Source organism: Rhinolophus hipposideros (assembly GCF_964194185.1).
Source record: "Rhinolophus hipposideros genome assembly, chromosome: 17".
Taxonomy (NCBI): Eukaryota; Metazoa; Chordata; class Mammalia; order Chiroptera; family Rhinolophidae; genus Rhinolophus; species Rhinolophus hipposideros.
This window is the reverse complement of record NC_138063.1, coordinates 3,486,878-3,512,945: the sequence shown is the minus strand read 5'-3', so window position 1 is coordinate 3,512,945 and position 26,068 is coordinate 3,486,878. Positions and strand designations below refer to the sequence as shown.

At 36.1% G+C, this 26,068-nt stretch overlaps 1 protein-coding gene across 1 annotated transcript; it reads left to right on the top strand.

The window, feature by feature from the left end:
• Window positions 1-1,171: 1,171 nt before the first annotated feature.
• On the top strand, window positions 1,172-24,362 carry LOC308509742 (uncharacterized protein C18orf63). Its single transcript, XM_081078221.1, has 12 exons — window positions 1,172-1,308; window positions 3,075-3,153; window positions 4,794-4,850; window positions 8,924-9,035; window positions 9,893-9,934; window positions 11,451-11,527; window positions 14,261-14,370; window positions 15,207-15,303; window positions 15,416-15,533; window positions 16,660-16,895; window positions 22,141-23,160; window positions 23,353-24,362. Exons 1-12 carry the CDS (start codon window positions 1,175-1,177, stop codon window positions 23,449-23,451), a joined length of 2,181 nt encoding a protein of 726 aa, XP_080934347.1. The 5' UTR covers window positions 1,172-1,174; the 3' UTR covers window positions 23,452-24,362.
• The last annotated feature ends 1,706 nt before the right edge of the window (window positions 24,363-26,068 follow it).

Genomic DNA, 26,068 nt, shown 5'->3' with positions numbered 1-26,068 from the left:
GCTAATCATGAACCTAAAAAAAAAACCTTAAAGGTAATTCTAAATAATAAAAGTAAATAAGTTCTTGCCTGTTCCTGAACAGATCGATGTTGTTTACATATACAATTTTCTGATCGGTCTTTTAAGATTGACAAAAGAAGGCAAGGACCACCTGCAGGAGTTTTTGGTAACTCTGTTACTAGATAGGTAAAGGGAAAATGAGATAGAAAGTAGTTTTAGTGGGAAATGTGTTTTAGAAATGAAAGTAACATGACAAAGTTTCACCCACATCTTTGACCTGTTTTCTTTAAAATACACACAGTTTTATCTCTGGATCCAAGCCGTAATCAATTCTGTGCTCTATAATTTACCTAATTCATTATTGATGCCCTTTTCTAAAATGCTTTCAGAAGAAGTGAATTTTAGGTAAAATTCACAGTAAGTTGGTTGTATTTGCCTTGAAAACATTCCTGGTTTTTTGTTTGTTTGTTTTTTGTTTTGTTTTGTTTTAACTCTTCACAACAGTAAGCATTTACATAGGAGACAGTGCAGAAAAGCAGAGAGAAGGAAGGAATATATTTTTTTTGATGATACGTATCAGAAATCATCTTGATTAGATCATTAATACCTTATGTGAATTAGTTTGTGTTAACCATTGTAAGAGCACGTCCACTTTTAAAAGAACCAGGTGATCTCTAATGATGAAAATTTCCGGCCTGGTGGTTCTTGAGTGAGGAGGACGTGTTGGGCTGAAAGGGCATTGCCGGCAATCCTTACGTGGCACCATAAAGGCGTTTGGGTACTGACATCAGACTTCAGGCTAGGCGCACTCCAGATCCTGAGCTGATGTGCGATTACATTTCTTCTTAGAGAGAGAAAATACGTTGATGCCAAAAAGATTGAAGTGCTAGAACCTATTTTCTTCTCCTGATGTATTTGTGCACTTTAGAGAAGTTGAGCTTAAATTGGTTAGTAAAATCATACAGGTGTCAAGTGTTCATTTCCATAAAACATCATGTATGTATTGTGTGTTCACCACCCAGGCAGTTCTCCTTCCATCACCATATTGCTTTGTGATGAGTTGGTATTGAAACCCTACTGATAAGATAGTTTACTGTCATTTTATTGCTGTGTGTTTGTTTGTTTATTTTTAAAGGCCTGATTGCTGAGACATTCATTCAATCAACAGGAAAATATGAATGATCCTAGGCAGCCATCACTCTTCTTCATCACACTTCCAGATTTACACAGACTCTGTGCTGTCAGGATAATATTGAGTAATGGGGTGGCAGATACTGAAATTAGGAGTACACAAATTAAGATGTGCAGGTAAAGAGTACATTTTGTAACTAACACTTCTGAATTTTTTGAGACCTATAAGAGCTGTTTTAGAGGTATCTTTTTTAAAGCATAATACTCATTGACTTAATCTGTGTATATAATTTTAAAATAAATTCAGTTTTGTTCTGACTAGGTATATAGGACTACATTTAGGGAAGGACTTGAAATACTTGAGATAGAACATCTCACTGTTTAGTTTTTATGTATTTGTAAATTCTTGTGTGATCTTTTTAATTTAAAACTTTTATAGACATTGGTGAAATAAATCAGGCTCCCCAAAACTTAGAAATCATACTTAATAATAAATATTTACTGAGTACCTACTGTTTATGAAGCGCTTTAACAAGTACCGTAAATATTTTAGATTAATATAATTTCTTAATTTTCAGGTCAATATAGGAGTGTTTCTGAAGAGTAATTCTCCAGCAACTATCTTTAAATGTCTAACCCAACATAGGCTTTGAAAAACAGCTTAGTTGAAGCCTCAAGTATAACTCCATGACTACTAAGGATTCACCGTGTATTAGTCCCTTAAATTGTTTGAGGCACTCAAAAAAATACTCTCAGAATACATGGCAAGAGTATATCTGTAACTGAATTTCTTAGAGAGGAACAAACACTGAGAAGATTGCTAGGGGTCAGAAATAAGAAAGACGCTCTTTGGAGTGTCCTCATTTTGCTCTTATTCACAAAACTTTTCTTCTCCCCATTGTATATTTTCCCACTCATGTGTATCCAGGAGCCTGTACCCTTCCTGCTAGGGTATAATTTAATAACTATTGAGCATTTACCTGTGACCCTTTTAGAAAATAGGTAGAAAATTGTGTGTGAGATTTTCTGCTGTTTGCCCTCAAATTGAATGGGGCCATGCCCTCAGAGTAGGGTGTTTTGACTCATCATCCCAATGACTGACAGAGAGGCCAGGACAGAGAAAGCAGAGAGCTGGCTGTGTCAAAGGCCAGTCTTGCAAAAGTAAGTACCTGTTGTACCCGGGTTCTAGAATACAGAAACAAGTTATCTCACCTGACTATTTTCTGAGGTAACCCCCCCCACACACACACGCACACTCTCATGTTGTGTTTTGTGTTTTTTTAATTTCCTCGATGATTAGTAATTCTGGAATTTTTCATATTTCCTACTCAATTTTGTGTTTTTTTCCCACCTTTTCTTTGACTTATAAAGCAAAATTATTGATAGTAATTTGAATTGTGATGATTTTTGTTGAAAGTTCATTTGGCTGTTGAATACTAAAGTAAAACCCATCAAAAAATTGGGAAAAAATATTTTTGAAAGAAACGAATCTAGTCAATAGTTCTAACATTGAGTAGTTGATAACTTCACCCATAGTTGAATCCTTAGACTGTTGCGTCCAGTGCCCCCAACCACCACTTAAAAAAAAAACAAGGAAAATGGAAGAAACAGGAGTTAAAAGAGCTTGATTTTTTTCAGTGTTAAGACTTCTTCAAGTCTATACAGAAGGCAGAAATGAAGTTTTAAAAGAGGAATTTAGGTTCACAGATGAGAGGAACTTTCTAATTAAAACTTTATAATTCTCTTCATTCAAATCTTGGCTTAGTGCTTACAGTGGTCAAAGTACCATGCTAAGTGTGGGGAGAGAGACAGAAATCTGTAACACAATCTTTTCCTAGAAGAAACTTAAACTTTTGATTGGAACCAGGCGATTTTTAAATGTTCTAATAAAGTAAAAACAATGGGCAAATCCACTTTAAAATTAATACATTTCATCTCCACAGGCAATTGCTGCTTTTGCACCAAGATATTCTTACATCACCTGTACCTGGAACAATTAACCAAATTTGGGTGGTGATGGCGGTTAGTATTTTAACATTTTATAAAGTATTATTACTAATTATTTAGGGCAACATTAACAAAGAGTAATTGAGGTATTAATTATAGCTCAAATTAAAGATGGTTATGAAGACAAATTGCACTGTGTTGTAGTTTGATTGTAGTTTGATCGAACCATTAGCAGACTTTAACTTTGACATACCCGATGTTTAAAATCCATTTTTATGGTTCTAATTTCACTTCACTTAGTTTCCTCTGTCATAAATGTTAAAGACTACTAATGAATAAAATACGTTAGTGCATGACTTTTTAAGATAGCACAGGCTTAATTCTTTTCTTATATTTTATTCTTTAGAATTACACTAAATATAAAGGAAGTAGTTTCTCGTTCCAACAAATCTCCAATTGTTTTTAAAGAACTTAGATCAACCTTCTTTTTAATTTGGAAATTTTATTTAAAATTGTTTTTACAGTTAATACAATTAGAACAAGAAACATATTTCCCAGTGCTGTGTATAACTGGGAATGATAACGGAGTGCCAAAATCTTCATAAAAATTATACTATCATGAGATTTTTATCAAAAATATTTCTGAAAATCCTCTTACTCTGAGATTTTAATTCCCCAGAATCCAGTGAAATCAACATTTATTAACAGTGCTGATAAGTCATACAAAATCTTCAGGTCTTTTTCTTCTAGGTTATATGGATATATCCAACTTTTTCTTCTCATCCTTTATATAGTTTTTAAGAAAGAAAAGCTGTTGGTGAACAAGTAGACACTAATATTTCTTATCTGTGTTCTTTTCTATCTGAAAAGGTTTATGGAACAAGGAGGATATTGTTTTAGACTTCTCGTAAATTCAAATATCCTAATCTTAGCACAATAAGAGGAGAATTAGAATTTCATTGTATAGATATAAAATAATTTAATTAGCACTTTCTAATGCACATCTGAGTTTCTAGTTTTGTGCTGTTACAAACAAACAATGCTTTAGAAAGTGTCACTGAAATTATATCATTTTCATTTCTCTGGTAGTTTCTATAGGTCAAATGTTCAGAAGTGGGATTGCAGCACATTTTAGCTATAATCTAGATATTGTGAAATTGCTCTCTGTAAAGGTGTACTAGATTACATTTTAACAAATGGTGTATGAAAAAAAGTTTACAAAAGAACTTATATTTCCACATTCTCACAAATCCTGGATATCGCAGGCTTTACATACCTGCCACTCTGTTAGGTTAAGGATAGCATCTTCTTTTAATTTTTGTTTCTTTCCCTGGTGAGTTGGAGCACGTTGGCTATTTAAGCTTTCTCTTGCTCTTCCACTTATGTTAATTTTCCTTCTTCATGTCTAAGAACTTACTGCATATTAAGGTAGGTGGTAAATATTTATTGTGTGCAAGTTATCGGCCTCTTCCTTCATGTGGTTTCTGGGTCCATGTCACCCCCAGAAAGCCTGTGCTCACTTTGAGGACATACCCACAGGTTCTGTTTCAGGGAGCAAGTGATCATCACTTGCTTCTCCGAGGCACAGAGGCTGTTAGGATGATGGCCTGATTCTGTGCCCTCTGCTGTATAATGTTTCAAGTCTATTATATATTGCTTTGTTTAATGATATATTCATGGTAAGTCATTTTTGTAAATGTGGATTTTTGTTATAGATACCATTTTATAAAGCTGGAAAACTTAACGCATATGTTGAAAAATACGGAGCTAAGGTAAGTTTTTTAAAGGATAATTACAGATGCTGTTTATATTGATATAGTATTCAACTTCTTTTGTCAGCAAACAAAAATTGGAATATCTTTCTCATAAGTTATTGCTGTGCATGTGAAAGAACCCACAATTTTTTCCCAAACAAACAATTATTTTGTGTACATTTAGTAGAGATGAGGAAGAGGCTTAATTTTGGGGGGGTACTTTCTTGCAGGCATTTTATGTGGCATAATGTTATTTACCATATTTTTTTTTCCAAGAAGTGAATATTCCCATTTTTGCAGATGAAGGAAATGAAACCCAGAGAGAGAAAAATATTGTCCATAACCGTATAGCTAAGTGTAGGAACAAAACAGTATAGATTGTATTCTGCATGGTGAGTTTCTGGATCTTAGCAAGGAAGCTATGAGTACATGGGTTGAGCACTTCGTGTGTCAGTTACTCAGGCCATGAAGACTTGGCTGGAGCTCAGTTCATGTTTGCATGTTCCTCTGGGGCCCTGTATTCACGGTTATTCTAGCTGCCTGTCCGGGCATCACTGCCGGCCTCATTTCCTAGATCTAGTGGGGTTTGGGAGAATGCAGTCTCTGATCATCTCCAAGATAAGATGCTTTTTTTAGGTTTTAGGAGGATGACAATGTCTCAGCAGTACCCAGAGGTACTTTTGCAGTTCCCTGAGAAATCTCTGAATAACCCAAAAGCTGGTTTCAGCCATCCATCACAATCTGTGGGAAAGCAGTATTCTTTAGGAACAGTGTGAAAGGATTTTAGTTAAATTTTTTTGCTGAGACAAGTTTGAACTATGAGAACCAAATTTACAGTGTATCATTCACCTAATAGAACTAGAAGCTAGGTCTTCCAGAAATCCCTACAAAATTCTGTCCTTTATTGTGGAAAGTATTTCATGGTTTAGTGGAGATCCCTTTGCTGTTTTCTGGCCTGCTCTTGGAGAATTTAATCTTACTAATATATTGACTTAAAGGTCAAAGTTTTATTGTTTTTTGACAAATATGTTACAACGAAATAGATACAATATGATTTTAGAGATGAATTCTAAAGAGCAAAGCTGTTATCTTCTGAGCATCAGAATAGATAGCATTTCAATATTGAATTAATAAAATAATATTTATACTGAGTACCATCATTTTATATATCTATATCTATCTATAGATAGATATAGATATATAAAAATTATAAGAAAAATGAAAAATTAAGAAACTTATCTACCATAGCCCTTACACACTAATAAAAACATGCTTTGTGGTGTATTTTCTTCGAGTCTTTTAACTCATACATTTGACTTTATCACTGCAAGTTGTCCAATATCCAAAATGTTTAAAATATTTTGTTTATAGTCTAATTCTTTCCCCACTTATCCCAGTTCCTTATTGTTACTAAGTAAAGTTGCTTTGTTCCCTTCACCAGTCTTCCAGAGTCAAAATACCTTGTTGTTTATGAGCTTTCTTCCAGCCTGACTTCCTACCCTCATTGGGCCTTCATGGTTATGTTCAATTTTTCTTTTTATGGATACTTTCTACATAATAGTAACCATAGGCGGCAGATATTTATTGAACATCTATAATATGCTGAGCGCTCTACTTGTTTCTGGAGTTAAAGCTGTAAACCAGATAATCTCCTTGGCCTCAGGAATTGTATGGTAGGAAAAAGTTTCCTCCTTTTCAAGTTTTTGGAGTTTGTGTAGAATTTTTATTACTTCTTCTGTAAAAGTTTGTTAAAATTCTCCAATAAAATTATCTAGGCCTGGAGTTTTCCTTCAGGGAAGGCTTTTAACTACAATTTCAATTTCTTTAATAGACAGTAGAGCTATTCAAGTTACCTATTTTAAAGAATATGTCCATTTCGTCTAAGTTGTCAGATTTATTGGCATAAAGTTACTTGTAATATTCCCTTATTTTCCTTTGCTGTAGAATGTATAGTGATGTCACTTCTGTCATTTCCGATATTGGTAATGTGTGTCTTTTATTTTTCCTCTCCATGGTCAGTCTTGCTAGAGGCTTAATAATCTTATTGATCTCAAAGAATGAAGCTTTTTGTTTCATTAGTTTTTTCTGTTGTTTTACTGTTTGTATTTCATTGATTTTCATTTTAGTCTTTATTATTTCTTTTCTTATGCTTATTTTGAGTTTAGTTTGTTCTTCTTTTCCTAGTTTCTTAAGGTGGAAGCTGAGGTCATTGATTTGAGAACTTTCTTCTTTTCAATATAGAAACATTTAGTGCTGTAATTTCCTCCTAAGCATATGTTTTGTTTTGATTTTCCTCAGTTCAAAATACTTTTTAATTCACTTTTTATTTTTTCTGTGATCTAGGGGTTAGTTAGAAGTATGTTATGTAGTTTCCCCATATTTGGGGCTTTTCCAGGGATCTTTCTGTTACTGCTTTCTAATTTAATTATGTCTAGATAACATGTTTTGTATAACTTGAATCTTTTAAAATTCATTGAGGCTTGTTTTATGGCCCAAAATGGTATATCTTCGTAATGTTTCTTGTCCACTTGAGAGGAATGTGTATTCTGCTGTTGTGTCAAGTAGTCTATAAATGTTAATGAGGTCACCTTGCTTGATCGTGTTGTTAAGCTACTATGTTCTCACTTATTTTCTGTCTACCTGTTGCATCAGTTATTGAGAAAGGATGGTACAGAATTTGCCCCAGACTTTAGCTGAAGTGATCAATTATACCTTCTTTGCCCTGAAAGGCCTCCAGGTCATCAATCAAGATGTTTATAAACAATAGAATTGCCCCAAACTTCCTGCTTGCGTGTCAAGGCTGAATGCAAACTGATAGATCCTGCTGTGTCATGGTTAATACCTCAGGCCACGGGGGAAAGTCAATGCAGAATCAAGGGGAAAGCCATTTGACTCTCTAAGATAGATCCTGATAGTTAATGGGATTTATTTAGCTGCTTGGGTCTGGGACCCTGGGGGCATGTTTGAGGTCAACATTGCAGGTTGACTTCATCCTGCTGCTTGGAGTACTATTGATGGTAGCCCTAATAAAATTCTCTGTGAGACAAATTGAACAGATTTGGCCCTGTCCCCTGCCAACAGATTAATTACTTGCATCTTGGGAAAATTCACCAGAAGCCAAAATGGTATGACAGTGAGGGGTGGGTAATATTGGGAAACAGATTTCCTTGGCACTCTCACTTTTCTACATGTCTTACTTGTAGAGGCAATGGCAGCATTTTCTTCCGGAAAGGATGTTTGAAAGGGTGTTTGTACAGCAAACAGCCCTGATTCTTTCCCAATCCCAGAATAGTTTCCTCCCAAATTTATGCTAATCCACACTCAACTAACTACTCAGGAAGGACTCAGCTCATCTCAGAGTCTGCTCTCTGTGCAGCCCTCTCACCTCCAACACTTTGCCCCCAAAACTCTAGCTGCTTTGTCCTGCCTGGACTCTCAGCTCTGTCTGTTCAACCCAGGGAGCCCACTGGCTCTTCCAGGACTCCTTTCCCATCACTTGGGGATTATTCTTTGTTGCTTGATGTCCAGCGTCTTGTGAACCATTGTTTCATATTACTTGCCCAGTTTTTCAATTGTTTCAAGTGGAACAATAAACCTGCATCCTATTACTTTCATGGGTCAGAAGCAAAAGTCCTAATTTTTGAAAATTCTGTACAAGTAGAATTGCATGTGTACTGGTTGCATATGTGCCCATATAAGTATTTTCATTGTTTTTTGATGTTGAACTGGACAGAACGATAATGACAAATATTGCAATATAGTTCTGGTCTGGTTTCCTCTGTGTAGAGCAGAATACAAAGTAAAGTTTAAGGTTCTGGCACAGGAGCTCTGAAAGATGAGATTTATTGAGCCAGGAGAAACAGGTAGAACTTGGCTGTTACAGAATAACAGTCATGGCTTCAGAGTGAATAGATTTTAACACTTCTTCAACTTTAGAATCAGATAGGATTGGCTGTAGTGATGACTGTGCCTTCCATCGAGAACAGCCCCGTTTGTTGTGTGGTGATCCAAACACAGACATTCTCTGTGAGTTCATAGGGACACACTGATTGCTGTCAATGTGCCCATATTTTGTCCTTTAATATTTTTAGGTGGAGACCCCACAAAGAGTAATTCCTGTGATTCTTCAAAACTGCCTTTCATATTCACTCACAGCTAGACTTGCTCCAGCCTGGAATAAAACTGGCCATCTCTTGGTGCAAGGTGACTTTATCTCTGTCAGTCATTGCGGCTTTCTCTACTGGATTACCTCTGTTGTGTGCATCTGTTTTTTAATTTCAAGATACATTTGTTTTAGGAAGTAGTTTTTAAAGCATAGCCCCAACCAAGCATCCTCAAGGACGCCCATGACAATAAGTGTTATTTCCTTACTTTGGGATTATATCCCGAGGCCTGCTGATGTTTCTTTAAAGCAAATTTGTTTATTATATAATGCTTGATATTTAGAAAGAAAGAAATGTAAGTTATGGAGCATTATAATAAAATGAACACAAATTGACAATATTGTTGGAACCAAAAGGCTAGTCTCAGTTTCTTTTAAAATTCAATTTATTTGCGTGACACTGGTTAGTAAAATTACATAGGTTTCAAGTGTACATTTCCCTAATACGTCATCTATATATTGCATTGTGTGTTCGCCACCCAGTGTGTGTGTGTCTGTGGGTGTCACAATTTCTTATGCATTCATCCATCAACAGTTTCCATATCTCAGCTATTGAGAATAATGATGTAATAAACATGAAAGTGCAGGTTTCTCTTTGAAGTGGTGATTTCGTCTTTAGGGTATAGTCTCAGTTTTGTGTTCAAGTTTGACCATTTTCTAAGTATTTTATACCAGGAAATAAATGTTTAAGGGAATAATTGTATATCTCTGTCCTCTTAATTGGAGAGTTACTTTTTAAGTGATTATATATTTTCTCTGAGCTGTCATCATACTCCTTTGTATAAAAATGCACTTTAACGCATTTTCCTTAGCTTCAATAATTTCACATAAAAAGTTATATTTATCAAGCATGATTTATGAGTTATAATAATATGGCATATCCTATCAATTTTTTAAGGAAGAGAGTTTCTTTCTCAGAGGGGAAAGCAAAGTGCCATTGGTAAGTAAAAATGCAGGTCAGTAGATAAAACATGAATATAATCAACAGTTAAAAAACAGTGTTGGATTGTTACCATCTTTTGATGATTAGGTTACATTGTAATTTAATCAGGTTATTATAATCACAATTTCACCCAGGAAATCACCTCTGGTTCAAAATACACATTCTACCTATATGAGACAAAATTCATCTCTCTTACTTGGAATAAAAGCTGTATTTTTTCATTTCTCCACTGAAAGAAAATTATGACTGTGAATCACAGGAGTTTAATTCTGCAGGCATTTATAGTGTATAGTTTCCAGAATCATATCATCAAAAATTCTTTGGTAGTGCTGTAAAAGCTTTAGTTTTTAAGAGAACATAATTCTTTTTCTCCTTAAAAAAACAGAAGTCTAAAGAGACACAGGTGATCTAAAATACCCAGTTTATGATAAGGTCTAGTCTAATTCTTTCAATGATGTGAACCCTGTAGTGCAGGTGGACAGGTTCCTAAACAATACCCCAGAGACAGCAGACGGGGGGCAGTGCTAACCCAGGTAGACATCACTCATCCGTCGTAGCAGCCTTCACTATTTGGCCTAGCCCTAAATCCTGGGATGACCTCTGTGAGCCACTACTCTTCAGTCTGAGTTGCCTTCCTTGTGCTAGTTTTATGTTGAACTTGGACAGAGGCAGTTATGGTACTCTAGCTCTGGATGGATGAGTTCATTACCTAAATTTTGTCTCCCAAACACTACCAGGGGACTACAGCTATCAGAGATTACAGTTAAAGAGAGCAAAATTCCTCACTTCTGTGTTAGAAGTTTTTCTTTTAGTTTTACTGAATGTAATATTCTACAACAAAACTGACAAATTGGAAGTATAGCTCCAATTGGATTTTCACACACTAAGCATATCTTTATAACCAATTCTAAGATCAAGAAACAACGTTACTAATACCCCAAAAGCACCCTCTGCTTTCTTCCAGGAATTATCCCTTCCCAAGATAACCATTTTCTGACTTGTATAAGTAATTTTAATTATGAGAAAGTAAGGTAGAAGCTTTGGGGCTCTGTGAGATCTGGAGTGTATCCGCCATTATATTTGAAGGCATTTGTTGGCAAAAGGCTATTGAAGTCAGAATCATGACACGGTGCTTCTCCCGATTTAAGAAGACAGTCTCCATTTTTCACATATGATAGATGTCAGACTTGTAAAAGAGTCTTGTTCTGTTTTCCTCCCAACTGTAGGATGTCTCATTTTTCTGATTGTAACCTGCCCTATGACATTTCCCCCAACACATACACACCCACATTCCATGTTGTTTCATGCCCTTGTCTGCTTTTAGATGTCTCATCTGCAGACTCAAATATTACATGGTGATTAAATTTTACCATGTGTGAAAAAATACCATTCTTTTCTGGGTTTCTAATTTGAATAAATTATGTTCAAGTTATTTCTTTTGTTACTAAAATATTTAGAGTGATAGGGGGAGTAATAATTCCAGAAAGTTTATAATCAAATATTTTGTTTTCAGTATTAAACATCAATGTAACAGAAACTCAAGTTTGTCTGAGTATAGACGCTTACACGATCAGACTGCCACCACCTGAGGTAACACATATAATTTCTGTGATTAACTATATTTACTATATACTTAATAGATTTCTTATTATTACTAACATGCTAGTAGGTTTTAATTTTTAACAAGAAGAGTGATAAGATTGTTTTTATTTTCAAAATCCATATTATTAAATTCTCAATATATTCATATTGTTCTGAAACTGCTTACCCAAGTAAAATATTCTGTCAATTTAACACACATCATATTATTCCCTTGCTCAAAAATCTTTTTAGGTGGCATGCAAGACTCTCCACAACCCTCTCTTGCCTCAGCACCCACTTCTTCCCTCTTCTTTCACCTCCAAATATCAAAAGCACAATTTCAGCACATACTAAATGTGATATCCCCCCATTGGCATTCTGGTAGCAATTATTTTGCGTCTAATTTTTGCACATAACACTTTTTAGCTTCATAGTAAAGGATATGTCTTTTATTTGCTAATTTTCATAGCACACAGCATAGAAACTTACACATTAATGGTAACTCAGTAAGTGTTATTTTCCTTCTTCCATACCAGTGGGTCTCAACAGAGCCGGGTGGAGGGGGAAATGAGTGCTTTTGTTCCCCGTGAGACATTTCGTAATGTCTGGAGAAAATTTTAGTTTGCACAAAGGGGTTGGGCTGTGTTGCTACTGGCATTTAATGGCTGGAGGCCAGGGATGCTGCTGAATATCCTCCAGGTCACAGGATACAACCCCACCCCCACCCCAACAAAGAGTTATGCAGCCCAAAGTGTGGGTAGTGTCCAGACCGAGAAACCCCAGACATAGGACAGGTGACTCGTCCCTTGCGCAGCGCGCCCCTGACTGGCTAGACATCCTGCTCATCCTTTCAGGGCCAACTCAAATGCTACTCCATTCATTTTGCTCTTTAACTCTTTTATTACGTGTTTTGTTGAGGCAATAGACAAGTCAGGGATGAATAGAATCTCCTTTCTGGCCCTTGGGAATTGCGTAAGCCAGGAGAGCAAAGACCTGCATGTAAAGACCTGGAGTGAGTGGCGTGACGTGAATATCCTATGTCCACGCGAAGGAACCTTCCCAAGGCCCCAGAACCAGTGTGAGCTCCAGTGCTTTCAGACCTTCACACCATTCCCCACCAGCTCACACACGTCCTTGTATTTTTAGAGGCACACTCCTCATTTTCATATCCCCAGTTTACTTTATAATGAGCTCCGTAAGGACTGATTATTGCACCTCACTGCCCTTTGAATTTTCTACAGATGATATTTCTGTTTTATATAAGTTTTGACCCAATTAGAGATTAACCAAGAAGAGTGAGACATACAGAGATCAGAGTACCACCTTTATTAAGAGGATGAGAATGTCATTTATCATCCAAAATGGACACTTTTGAGAGTGAAAGGGACCTTAATCCGACGGGATACTGGTCCAACATGTATGAACTGGGAGATGTTAAAAGTAAAATCAGATCAATTAAAGTTGAATTTAATAAGAGTTTATTGTACATAAAAGAACAGTTTGTGAACCAGGAGTCTTCAAACCACAGTGGACTGAAGCTGAGAGATGTGTTGTTACAGGACCATTTATATAGCAAACATGCAGAAGAGATTTAATCTTTGTAATGCTTGAGTATAGCAATGGGATTTTCCAAATGACAGGGAATTGGTTAAAAGTGATTATTTTATACAATTTTGGAAAACAATTTAAGTTTTATTTATGATTTCTGGAGGCATTTATAAAAAATAAGTTAAATTTTGCTTGCATTGCAGAATAAGCTAGATTAGGTTTCACTTAACGTGGCCTAACTGGTTTTCTCTGCATAAAGCATTTTCAGGTTTGGTCTCCGTTTTATTTATTTCAACAGGTATATGGTTACACTCTTTATTACTGAAAAAGATAAACACCTATTGGAGAATGCAGTCTATCTGGACCCTAGAATTAGGTAGATTGCCACGTATGACAATAACGGAAACCCACGGGCTCCCTGGGGAGATCAAGTGCCATTCCCAACATGACTGAGAGAATGCAGAACACCACTGTTTGCCAGCCTGCCAGCTTCCAATAGGAAGAGTAAGGAGTTGTCCCAATTTTGCCAACCCCATAAGTCACCTCATCTGCCCTCGGGAGGAATGAAGGAAGGGGCACAGTGACATCAGGAAAGGAGAGCTTTTTTCTACAGGGGAGCAAACACCAAAATGAGGAACATTTTTCTTTTCTACTCAACATTGTACTCTCTATACATACTTGTTCAATTCATTTAACTTGATTCCCTAAGTTATAATTTGTCATCAGCTCCTTCAAATCTCACTTAACTACATTTTTTTACTTAACGTTTTTGATATTACATTTTTTTACTTCCAGACAGCTATAAAAATTAATTCGTGTGTTCCTGTGAGACAGTACAAAATAGTTTTGATTTGAAAGATAAAAAGGAAAGTATGAAATAGTTGATATGAAAAAAAAAAAAAGAAATAGTTGATATGCTGTATAGAGGAGAGACAGGCTGAGCTGAACCGCTGGCAAGTGGGTGTGATGATCCAATGGAACTCAGCCTTTATAATTGTGTTTGTGCGTGTGTGTGTGTGTGTGTGTGTGTGTGTGTGTAACCAGTGGGTATGATGATCCCATGTTAACTCATGCCTTTATAATTACGTTTGTGCATGTGTGTGTAACAAAAATAGTATGTGTTTTTTAATGTTTCTTTTTGTTTGCCAAATTATTTTGAGCACTTATGCATTAAAATCTTACTTCTGTTAAAAGCTAAGAGAATTTGGTATTTCTCCGAGTATTATAAAGGATTTTGATAATCACAAGAATGCTATCATTGAGGGACATTCGATTTTAAACAACTGGTGCTACGTTTTGCCAAGGTGAGATTTCAATTTGTAGTATAGATAAGGAGGTTCAAGATATATTAGTTTTCTCTTATCTCGCTTCAACATGGATATGTGCAAAAGTATAAACCATTTTAGTGAATTTTTCAAACTGAATTATGGCTTAGAAAAAATATTGAAATAATATTGTCATACTTTCATGAGCCATCAATTTCCTTTATCAAATTACTACAATGAGTTTCTTATACATGTACATTTTTATTAGATCTAGTTTTAAAAATGTAAAATTTATAGATCTCATAAAATTACAACTATTACAATACTCTCAATAAAACCTTGTAAACTTTTATATAATTAATGATTCACTATCATTTGATAAGAGCTAAGTTTTAAGTTTATATTATCTTCAGGAAAAAAATGTCTTGTTATTAATATAAATGGTACTACTGAGAGGAAATTTTAACCAGCTTTACAAAAAAAGAACGTTAATTACCAAGCATATTCATAATAATTGAATCATTGAAGCAGGAAAAGATAGATGGGGAACAAAGATTTGACTCCAATTCACTTAACTCTTAACAAACTTTTCCCTAAAGTCTAACAATTACCAAGCATACCTCTGTATGGAAACGTTTTATTAGTCATTATGTTGTGTTTATAAATGGCATATTGTTTGCATCAATTCAACTTAGTTTTTCCTAACAATTCTAGTTGTTAAGATTTAATGCAATGTGTACTCGGGACTAGAAGCAAATTATTAGTTTATTGCTTACATGTAGATAGTTGCTAAGTCTTTTTGAACACTTTCTAAATCACATAATTAAACTATAAGCATTGGCTCATAATATTTTACCAACTCTTATTTCTCATAGTATGAAAATGGGAAAGATAGTATGTATTCTTCATACTATACCCCCTGACTGTCCTTTTCACTCATATGAAGATTTCCAGATGCACTGGGATAACCTGGTAAGTAATACAAATACACGTTATGTTAGAAGTTATTTGATTTTGCTTCTTACAATTTAACCTAAGTTTAGCTTTCCCTCAAGAGAATTTCAACTTTGGTCTTAATTTTTAGTATGGCTATAAACTTCCAGAAGATTGTGGAGATACTGAAATATACTGTAGCATCTACTTCAAAATGATAGGAGGAAGGATCTTGACATATCCTTTATGCACTACTGGGAGCAGACGCGGTCTGGCCACCCTGTCATCCAGTCTTTTCTCCTGCCCCGTCTGGTCCTTTTCAGCCTTCTCTATGTCTAAGTGAAACTATTTTCCTCTCTACTTCTTTGTATCTGCATGAGTGTTTTTGTTTTGCTTAGAACTTTCCCACTTTTATTTGAGGAGAGTTTAATAATGATATTTTCCCCTTTAACACTACTGCAACAACTTAGCAAAAGAAACTTTACAGTAGATAGAAAAAACGTTTATATGATCTCTAGCAGGAATTGAGAAAACGATCATAGGATTCTCCTTAGCCAAAGGCTCCCTCCTGTGGCACTTTGGATATTACTGAAAGGGTGGAAGTAAAAGAAGTAGTTGTTTAACAAAGATTTTTCTTTTTGGAAGGTTATTTTATTTTACAGGCAAAATTTGGAGGTTTTGACTTGCACTTGATGCACCCATTGATTTTAGAAAATATCTTAACATTATTTTTTAAAATCTACACACAAAAATAGCACAAGTGCTCCCGTGAAACTCTTGGGTCTTAATACTGATCTCACCATCCCTGTCTGTATTCTGACCAGCTGGAGTTTCAACATGGAAGAGAAAAGAGCCATAATGTTCTCTTTCTGTATTCTAACCCAAACTTAATATAAAAGTGAAGTTGACAAATACCAATTATTCCCTTTCATTAGATGCCAACTGATTACTCTAAATCTGCAGAATATTTTTCATCAGAAAAGTAACTGCTTTTTTCAAAAAACTGCTTTTGGAGCTTGAATAAAATCTCCATGTGTTGTTTCTCTGTACTGAATTTTTACTTCTTTTCGGAGATGCAACGTGTTTATTGTTTACTACAAACACTTGTTTCTGTAATCTATAAAAGTCACAGTAGCTTTCTTATAAGTCATTTTTGGGATATGTTGATTTGCCAGTCTATATAAAAAGCCATATAATAGGGATACAATCAGTTGTCTTGATTGTGTTAAAATCGAGGTAATTAAGATCCCTGTGAGAAAACATGCTCTTTAGCTTTGGATTATAAACTTGGAATTATTTAGCTTGAAATAAATAAGCAATAATCAAATACTTGGGATTTATTTATATGTGCCTTTTTAACCGTTTTTATTTTAATGTTTTTTTATGCCATGAAAGTTGCTATCTCTTATATACAAAAAATGTTCCATTCTTCTTTAACTTTGTTCACATACCCTCTCAGTTGCATCCGAAGTCAGCCCATACAGTTCTTTCCAAGGGTAGACTTGGGAGGTGTGTTGAAAAGTTTTCTTTCAGACTTAAAATCTAAACTGCCTCATATGTGTGGATTTCCCGTAAAGATGACAACGAAACCATGCTACTACACCCAAGAACTAACTAAACCGCGTATACAGGTGAGAGATTTGTGTTCTGTCGGGACACACTACACACCTGTCTCACCTGGATCTCTTGCTTCTCTGATGGACCACCTAACCCACTGCGCTATAATTCTTTTCTCTTGGTTCAGCATTCCCCTAATACAGTTCGCTATTATTAAGTACTTAACCATTTATCACTACCAATTGTTATTATTATTGTATTTAATGTGCTTTTGTAGTAGTACTTGTTTACTGGTCTATTTCTTCTAATGTAGTGTGAGCTCATGGAGGCTAGGGATCATGCTCAATCTTGTTATCCCGAGGACCTGATACATAATAAGTGTTCATTAAGTGCCTTTTCAATGAATAAATGATCTTACATTACAGTTTAGAAACATTTGCCTCCTACAAACCCAAGTTTACTTTGCACTTCTGCCACTTCATTTGAGTCTAATTATTGAAAAAGCCTTTGAATAATTCTATTTTTAGAAATTAAATTAATTACACTTTTGTTGTAAAATGATGTGCTAAGTAAAATCTTATGAAAAACAAGAAGCAGTGAGCAATACTGATGAAAAAAATGTGATGGCTTATCTTCACACTCACTAGAATAAGATTTCTTTGTCAAAACAAAATTAAGAGGAAAGTTTTTGAAGAACAAATCTAAGGAAATTGAATTTAAAGTTTTCCACAATTTTTTTTCTTTGGAATGACAAATAATTGAGTGTTTTCATCAAAGGGAAGTCAAAAGGTTGAGCAGTTTGAAACATAATATGAATTCCATGACTGTCTCCGTGTCTGCTCAGTCACCTGCCTTTGCCTCACTAGTTGTCTCTGCTTATTGCAGTTCCCACTGGCCAGTGGTTTCAGCTCACGCGCTTCATTGGCTCACACACAATGCCTCATGGCATTTTTTCACCTTTTGCTGCCATGCTAATTATTTCACCCTCTTTATAATCCTTAGCTACAATTTACCAGGGCCAGTATGATAGACCCCACTCATCTTTACAGGCCAGACCACATCATCTGTCACTAGCCAGCGTGTAGATTTGGGATCCTTGGGTCAGAGGCCAACTCTTTGTACAGATGGTGTAAAAACATGAGAGCCTCGACGTCAGGGGCTGTAGATGAGGCCACTTCCTTAGAAGGGAGCGTGGGTGAACAGATGCCAATTGACATCTTTATGATAATGAACCTTAAATGTTTTCCCAGATACAACATTTATAATAGTTTAGTGGCTGGCCAAGTCCAAACCTGAGGAATTTGGAAGATATGTTGTTACATCATGCATCGTTATTGAATATATTTATTGAGTACTGAATATTTCCAGCCCATATCTGTTTCAGAAATAGTGGATCCAGACAATATACGTGTGAAAATTTTCTTCTTACATGTAAAATAACACTTAATTGGAAATTCTGGTCTTCATATTGCTCCTAACAGCCGGAACCCTGACAATAAGAATATCTCCTGCTCACTTTTATTGTCTTCCGTGTGCCAGCTGCTTTTTTGTGTATCATCTCATTTAATTGTCAAAATAAACTCTTGAATAAAGAATTGTCTCCTCAGTTTTGCAGAAGAGGAAACTGAAGCTCAGAGCATCCAAATAATTTAACCAAATACATACAGCTAAATACATTGCAAAACTAGGACTGTACCCCACAGTCAGAATCTCAGTCCTGTAGTTGGAAAAAGTTTAGATGTATGGTTAAGATCCTAGGCTCTAGAGACAGGCTGTCTGGATCTGGACCCCTCAGTACTTGTATAATCTTGGGCAAGTTATTTGATCTCTCCGAGCCTCAGTTTCCTCAGTTATAAAGTGGGGTGTGGTAGTGGTGGTAATAACAGCACTTGTTCCAACCTGGACTCTCAGGGAGGCTGGCTCTGAAATGAGTCTGGTGCGTGTGGTATTTATTGGCGATTGCCTTGGAGTCAGCACCTGCAGACAGCAAGGCAGGAAGCGGGACTGGGTAAAGGGAGAAGAGGCCTGAGGCAAAGCAGTGCCCGACAGCCCTGGCCAGCCTTCCGAGGAGCTCCGAGCTAAGACAGCCCATCACTGCCCGCCCTGGCCCAGACAGCCAGGTCTTTATACCCCCCCCCCTCCCCGCCACAGGCGCCAGCCCTGTGTCCCTGGATTTGCGCCACCCTGAGGCTATCTTGAGGGGACGACAGCCAAAGGTGGCCTGCGCTAGCCAGCGCTCCCGGCAGAGGGGCAGCACATGCTGTGTCCTCCTAGGGTTTTTCTATTTTGTTTTCAGAGATTACATAACAAGCCCTGATACTTAGTGAGGGCTCAGTAAACTCAGTTCCTATTATTGCTACACCACAAGTCAGCTCTAAGATTCATCCAGTGTTAAAAAGCATACGTTTAAAAAGTGAAAAATAAATCAATAAGATTACTTGATAAAACTCAGCTGACTTAAAATATCTAAATTAGCCAGAATGCTTAGCCAGTTTTTTTTAACTTATGGAAATTCTCAAAGACACATAAATTAGTATAAAGAACTCTCCTGTGCATGTCATCCAGTTCGCCCTTGACAGATTTGTGGGTGAGGGGTAATTGGAGTGTTTTAAACAAATCCCAGATACGATATTATTTCATATGTGAACACTTTAGTAAGCACTCTGTCTCACAAGAGGTTTTTAAAAACTTATTTAACAGTAATTCCTTGGTATCTGATACTATATCATACCCCAATTCCCCATTATCTCAGTGATGTGTTTTTAGGTGTTTTGTGTAAATCAGAATCCAAGCAGGCAGGGGCCACATAATTTCACTTGGTTATTAGGTCTCTTAAGTCTCTTTTATTCTGTAACATTCCAAACCCACATCCCTTAATTTATGCCAGTTATTTGCTGGGAAAACTGGGTTTGCCCTGGAAAATATCCTGTGTTCCAGATTGAACTGCTTGCTTTATATCATGTCATTTGAAGTTAACATATTCTTCTAAACCCTACAAAACTATGGTTAGATCTAAGTTTAACTTAATTCTGGTTCAACTTTAATAAACACTCAGGTTGTACAATATGTAGAACCAGATTTTTAATAGATAAAACACATTTGATTGGTCATTTTGGTCAATCCTCAAGTTTCATTTAATCATTAATTCTAGGCCTCCATTAGATATCCATTCAGATCTAAATATAGGTTAAAGCTTTTGGTTTCCCTGTGTAATTTCCAGTTGATGTACAAAGTTATATAAATTATATGTAAATTTCTACAAATTAAAAGTCAACTAAGCCATATTTGCTGGTGACACCTGGCAGAATAACAGTGATAATGTGGTAAAGCATATGTTTTTGTTGGGTTATAACTTCACAAAGCTTTAGTTTGCTGAGCACTCAAGTATGTTAAGTTCTATAAATTATTTATGATCTCATCTGCTGTTTACATGGGCCCTTTTTGTAATCTTTTTATAAATTTTGAATGTAAACCTAGAGGTTCCCCCTTTGGGTTACTTAGTATATTTTAGAAATTGAAAGAATGAGTAAATAATATAGTGACAGGCTAGGAGGCAAAACGAGCTCCTGGAAATTATTTCCATCAGATACATATTTTGAAAGACAGATGAAGATGAAACAGAGTGTGAATATAAACGTTTCAGGTGCATATTCTAGATAAGCTTTATGTCAGAATGCAAATAATTTATTCTTATATGAATCTGCCCAGATGAGGTAGGTGGGTTTTTTCGTTTTGTTCTTTTTGTTCTAGTTTTGTTTTGTTTCGTTTGTATCTCAAGTAGTAAGTATGTTGTTTAAAAGTTACTAGTTTATGAAACCCAACACTCAAAAAAAATGGCTGTTTGTTGATTTTATGTGATGGATTACAGTTTAGTTCTTGAACGCGTTTTTCATCAAATGGAAAAAAAATTCAATCTAGACACTTTAAGATGACGCAGTAACTTCTGACAAAACATCTCTGAGGTAGAATTTCATTCAAATTTAAGAATTGTTCTTCTCCCCACGATAGCATCTCTGTGCAGGGGAAAGTCTACATAGGGTGAGGGCATGGTGTGTTTGCCTAACATAGGCCATGTCAGGCGAAGGAATGCCCTAAGCCCTGTTTCCAAACACCCGCAAAGCGGACACTTGAGCCTCTGCTAACTCTGCAGCTAAATAATTGAAGGCAGTCATAGTTCAACTTTTCAGCAGAAACCGCAGATGTGTGGCTTCACCTCACTTCTTTCTTCCAAATATTGTATGAGTGCATCCAGTTGGTTGATCCTAAATCACATCCTGAACCATAGCTGCAAAGGAAAAAATGTTGAGTTTAGATTTCCAGGCTCTAGAAGGAACACTAGGAGGAGGGCCAGATGGATGTTAAATACCAGTTACTGTCACAAAGTGACAGTGGTGTGCGAGGTCTGACAATTAGGTTTGCGAACTGGCTGCAAAGATGTCGCTAACCTTTTTTGAGATCAGAGGGATCATGCATCATGAGTTTGTACCAACTGGACAAACGATTAACCACGTTTACTATTTGGAAGTGCTGAAAAGGCTGCGTGAAAAAGTTAGGCGACCTGAACTTTTCACCAACAATTCATGGCTCTTGCATCACAACAATGCACCAGCTCACACAGCACTGTCTGTGAGGGAGTTTTTAGCCAGTAAACAAATAACTATTGGAACATTCTCCTCACTCACCTGATCTGGCCCCCAAAGACTTCTTTCTTTACCCAAAGATAAAGGAAATATTGACAGGAAGATACTTTGATGACATTCAGGACATCAAGGGTAATACGACGACAGCTCTGAGGGCCATTCCAGAAAAAGAGTTCCAAAATTGCTTTGAAGGGTGGACTAGGCACTGGAGTCAGTGCACAGCTTCCCAAGAGGGAGTACTTTGAAGGTGACCGTAGTGATGTCAGAGATGAGGTATGCAGCACTTTTTCTAGGATGAGTTCACAAACTTAATTGTCAGACTTCATAGCGGAGGGGAGTCGAGAGAAAAAAAAGTGGAGAGAAGACAGCATCATGAGCATGTTTGCAGTACAATGGGTAGCTAACTATAGCGTTTACAAGTTGACATATATAGAATTTAGAACATACCGGTATCTTTTATCTTAAAATATCGTCTTGAAAGGATGGTATCTAAAGAAGGATACAAACCATAAAAAATATGCGCATTTCCTTGAGAAGCACACTTGTTTTTTGTTTTTCTTTACCTATTTTATATATTGCAGTGTTACTTTATGTTCTTATTTTGATGGTATTTTATATCATTTCTTTTCCATTAAGGACATTATTACATTTTTAAAACTTTCTTCATCTATCCTTTCAGGAAAACAAAGTCAAGGCACCCAATCTGACCTCTAAACCAACATTCCAGTCCTCTCTGACTCAGGCCCCTTCCACGGGACCCTCCCAGGCTCAGCATCTTCTACCACGTTCAATAGCCGTGGACCACAAGGGGGACCTTTCAGTCAGCCCACGGGCACCATGCGGGTCCTCAGTTCTGTGCCTCCAGCCACATGCTGTTCAGAGCAGAAGGAAGTCCCTGTCTGAGAAGTCACCACGAGTGCATCTGGAAGTACCAAAGCTCAACAGAGGAAATCCTCACGTTCAAGACACACATTTTAACTCCCAAAGTAATGTTGCCCCTAAATTCATACCAGTTTTCAAAAAACGATCGTTACAGATAAACAAAAATATCTTAGAACCTGGCATCCTGAAAAGAAAAGCACACGTTACAGAATCTAAGTTGTTTTCCTTTAAAGCCAGTGTGATCCAGGATGACAAACTGAATTTAGATCCAGCTATAAAAAAAAGATCTAATCGTAACACTCACGTGAATGCTACAAATTTAAACCAGAAGACTTCTAGACCTCTACAAGAAAAAAATACAGAATCCTGTGAAAATATGATAAAATATCCCCCTTCTAGGGGTAAATCATCAACTGTGACTATAAATGAAAGTAAACAACTCTCTGATAGTTTAAGATTTCAGATGTCAAATAACAATTTAGGTGTAATAAAAAGTGCTCTTGACTTTCAAGTAAATGGAAGAGAACATTTAACAAGCAAATATATAACACAAATTTTAGGGAAAGGACATGAGTCACTAAAAGTGAAAAGACAACCACATATTTTTGAATCAGACACAGAAATGGAAAATGCCCAACTACTACAGCAACAATCAGTAAATCAAACTGAAGAAGTTGATGTAAATTACCACAGACTGACAGTAAGCAGAACAGCTCACAAGTCTAAAAGAAAATTATGTCAGGAATCTTCAAAAACTTCAAAGAAGCCTCATTCCAGTAATATCCATTATGGACAATCCAGTTCTTCTACGAACCAGGTAAAAAAACCAGTTTTAATCTGTGGATAGTTATCATATGATAGACCTTTAAAACCCCTAAAAAAAGATTTAAAGGATTTGCCCAAGATCATCTAGAAACTTGTTAAGAAACAGAATATCTGCCTTAACACAGTGACTACAAGTATACAGAGTTAATTTATTTGAAAATGTGATTCTTTAATCTGATTACAGATGCATGACTTGGACAAATCAAAACCTAAGAAACGGCTTGTCGTTCCTAAAGCTTACAACATGGATGCGAAAGAAGGAAACACCCATCAGGTAACTTAGGGGGTATCTTGTGATTTATTTTTTCATTAACATTGTCTGAATTGGAATTGCCAGGTTTAGGGATCTCCAACCTCTTGATAAGAAGTTACTCTTAAGTAGTAACTTGAAGCCTTAAAATCTGTAAGGAAATAGGAAATGTTGGGAACAGTCTAACCCTTGAAAAGGACTGCACACAGCAACTGTGACGTTGAGCCAGGACCCCAAAGGGGTGAGGTGGAGAGAGGTCCCACTGCTGGCTCCCGCCGCTCTGATCTGGGGTCTTTGCAGACTAAGAGGGCACAAAGCTGCAGACACAGGTTCCACAGCCAGGAGAACATGTGCCTTTGGGGACTTTGACCCGAGATAATTACTTTAAATGATGTTTCAAAGGTTAATCGTTAAGTTAAAATGTAGTCCCAAAATGTTGCAGTGCTGACCTAAGTTAAGCTTAAGCTTAGCTGATCCTGCTGAGCCTTCAGCCCAGAAGTCACGGAGCTGGAGCCCCATGTCTGGGAGTGTCATGTGACTCCATTCTGCCATCTGTTCTGTCCAAAGAACAAACATGCTACTACAACAGCCACACTTCTTTTTTTTGCCTACAACTATTGGAATACTTTGAATGCAGATTCTTTATGAGCAAACTAGAAAACATTTTCTTCTTTCCTCTTCCAAATGCTATTTCTTTCTATAATTAATAGAATTTTCAGCCTGACTTAACCAAAAGGTACTTAAGTGCATTCCTACGTATTTTATATGTTGTGTTTCATGTAGTTTTTGACATCTTACATTTTAATGCACTCAGTAGGTGATTAAGGAAAAAAAATATGTGTACTAGAATGCCTTAAAATTTTTCATTTTTAAAAGAAAATCTATTCCAGATTTCATAATTTTGTAGATGTGTAGTACTTTCTTGCTTTGAATTACTTAAGACTTAAAAATAAAAATAAAAAATCATTCCCATCACCTAGAAAGAATGACATGAGAAAAATTATAGGATATCGTTGTAGAAAATAATTTTCTTCAAATATAAAATTAATATAAAGCACGGTAAAATATTTGAGAAATAGAAAAATTTCAAGAAAAAAGTTTTGCAAACCACCTGTAATTCCTCTTTGCAGAGATCAGCACTCTGAAGAGTGGACAGATACTCACACGCACGCCTGTGACTGTGGGCTCTGGCCCCATACGCTGCTGTGGCCCCCCTTTCACTCGGCAGTGTTCTTTTCATGGTTGCATGTATGGTCCACTGCATATGGATGTACTATATTTAACTGTCCCTACTGATTGACACTTAAGTTCTTCCCAACTTTTCACTCTGATAACAATGTCACGTAAATAGTCTTCTATATATCTTTGCAAAATATCCAATTCATAGTTTTGTTGAAAATATTTTGTCCTAGCTATTTTTATTATTGAAATTTTTTTCAACTCATTTTTTTTTATTAAATTTATTGGGATGACAATTGTTGGTAAATTTACATAGATTTCAGGTGTACAATTCTGTATTACATCGTCTATAAATCCCATTGTGTGTTCACCACCCAGAGTCAGTTCTCCTTCCATCACCATATATTTGATCCCCTTTACCCTCATCACCCACCCCCCACCCCCTTACCCTCTGGTAACCACTAAATTATTGTCTGTGTCTATGAGTTTTTCTTTCTCATTTTCAACTCATTTTTATTACTAAAATTTTCAAACCGCACAAAGTGTAGATATGTAACAGTATAACTTCAACCATTATTAATATTTTGCCACTCTGTTTCATCTATTTCTCACAGATACACTTTTTTACTGTGCCATTTTAAATTCATTTAATATAGCATATAATTTCACCCATATGTGCTTTAGTATGTGTATCTTTAGCAGACAAGGGATGTTATATTTTTAAAGAAAAAAAGTATGTATGTGTGTATATATACATACACATTACATTTTGGGGGTATCTGCCATATCTATTGACACTCTAAATTTGACTTTACTTTAACTCACAAAGAAACAGGAAGCCCTCAATAAATGTAAAACCTATTTCACAGAAGAACTAGAACCTTCAGTCACATAACCAAATATTGGACTGGAGGTTTATTTGTTCAAACTTATTCATTTAAGCATATGCATGTGGCAAGCAGTGGATGAAGCTATGGGTCACCGAAGTAGCAAGACTGCCATTGGCTATGTAGTCTGGTCTCTAGCACACCCAGTCTGAGTTCCTGGCAAAGATGCAGGAACATACATGCATTGAAGCAAACATCAAAAACGACCTTTTAGTCCATACTCCACATCAGTTATCTAACATGAGAAGAGGGAAGCAGAAATAAAGCTCCTCACTAGTATTATTCTGGCTTTCAAACATTTCAGATGTTTAATTTGGAAGATGTGATATAATTGTTTTAGTAAGATATTTAAAAGAAACCGAAAATCCTCATTAACATTCCTTCATTAAATTAAAAAACCATTAGAGAGCCAAGTGTAAGCTGAACTTTGATTTTTAATGTGATTTAACATATTTGCTCTTTCAGTAAAGCATTGCAACCAAAGGCAAAAGTGAACAAGAACTTGGCTTCAAAGATGTTAATGATCATTCTTGCTCTTGAAATTGTACCTAGTTCATTAATTTACTACATACCTTTACTGCAAG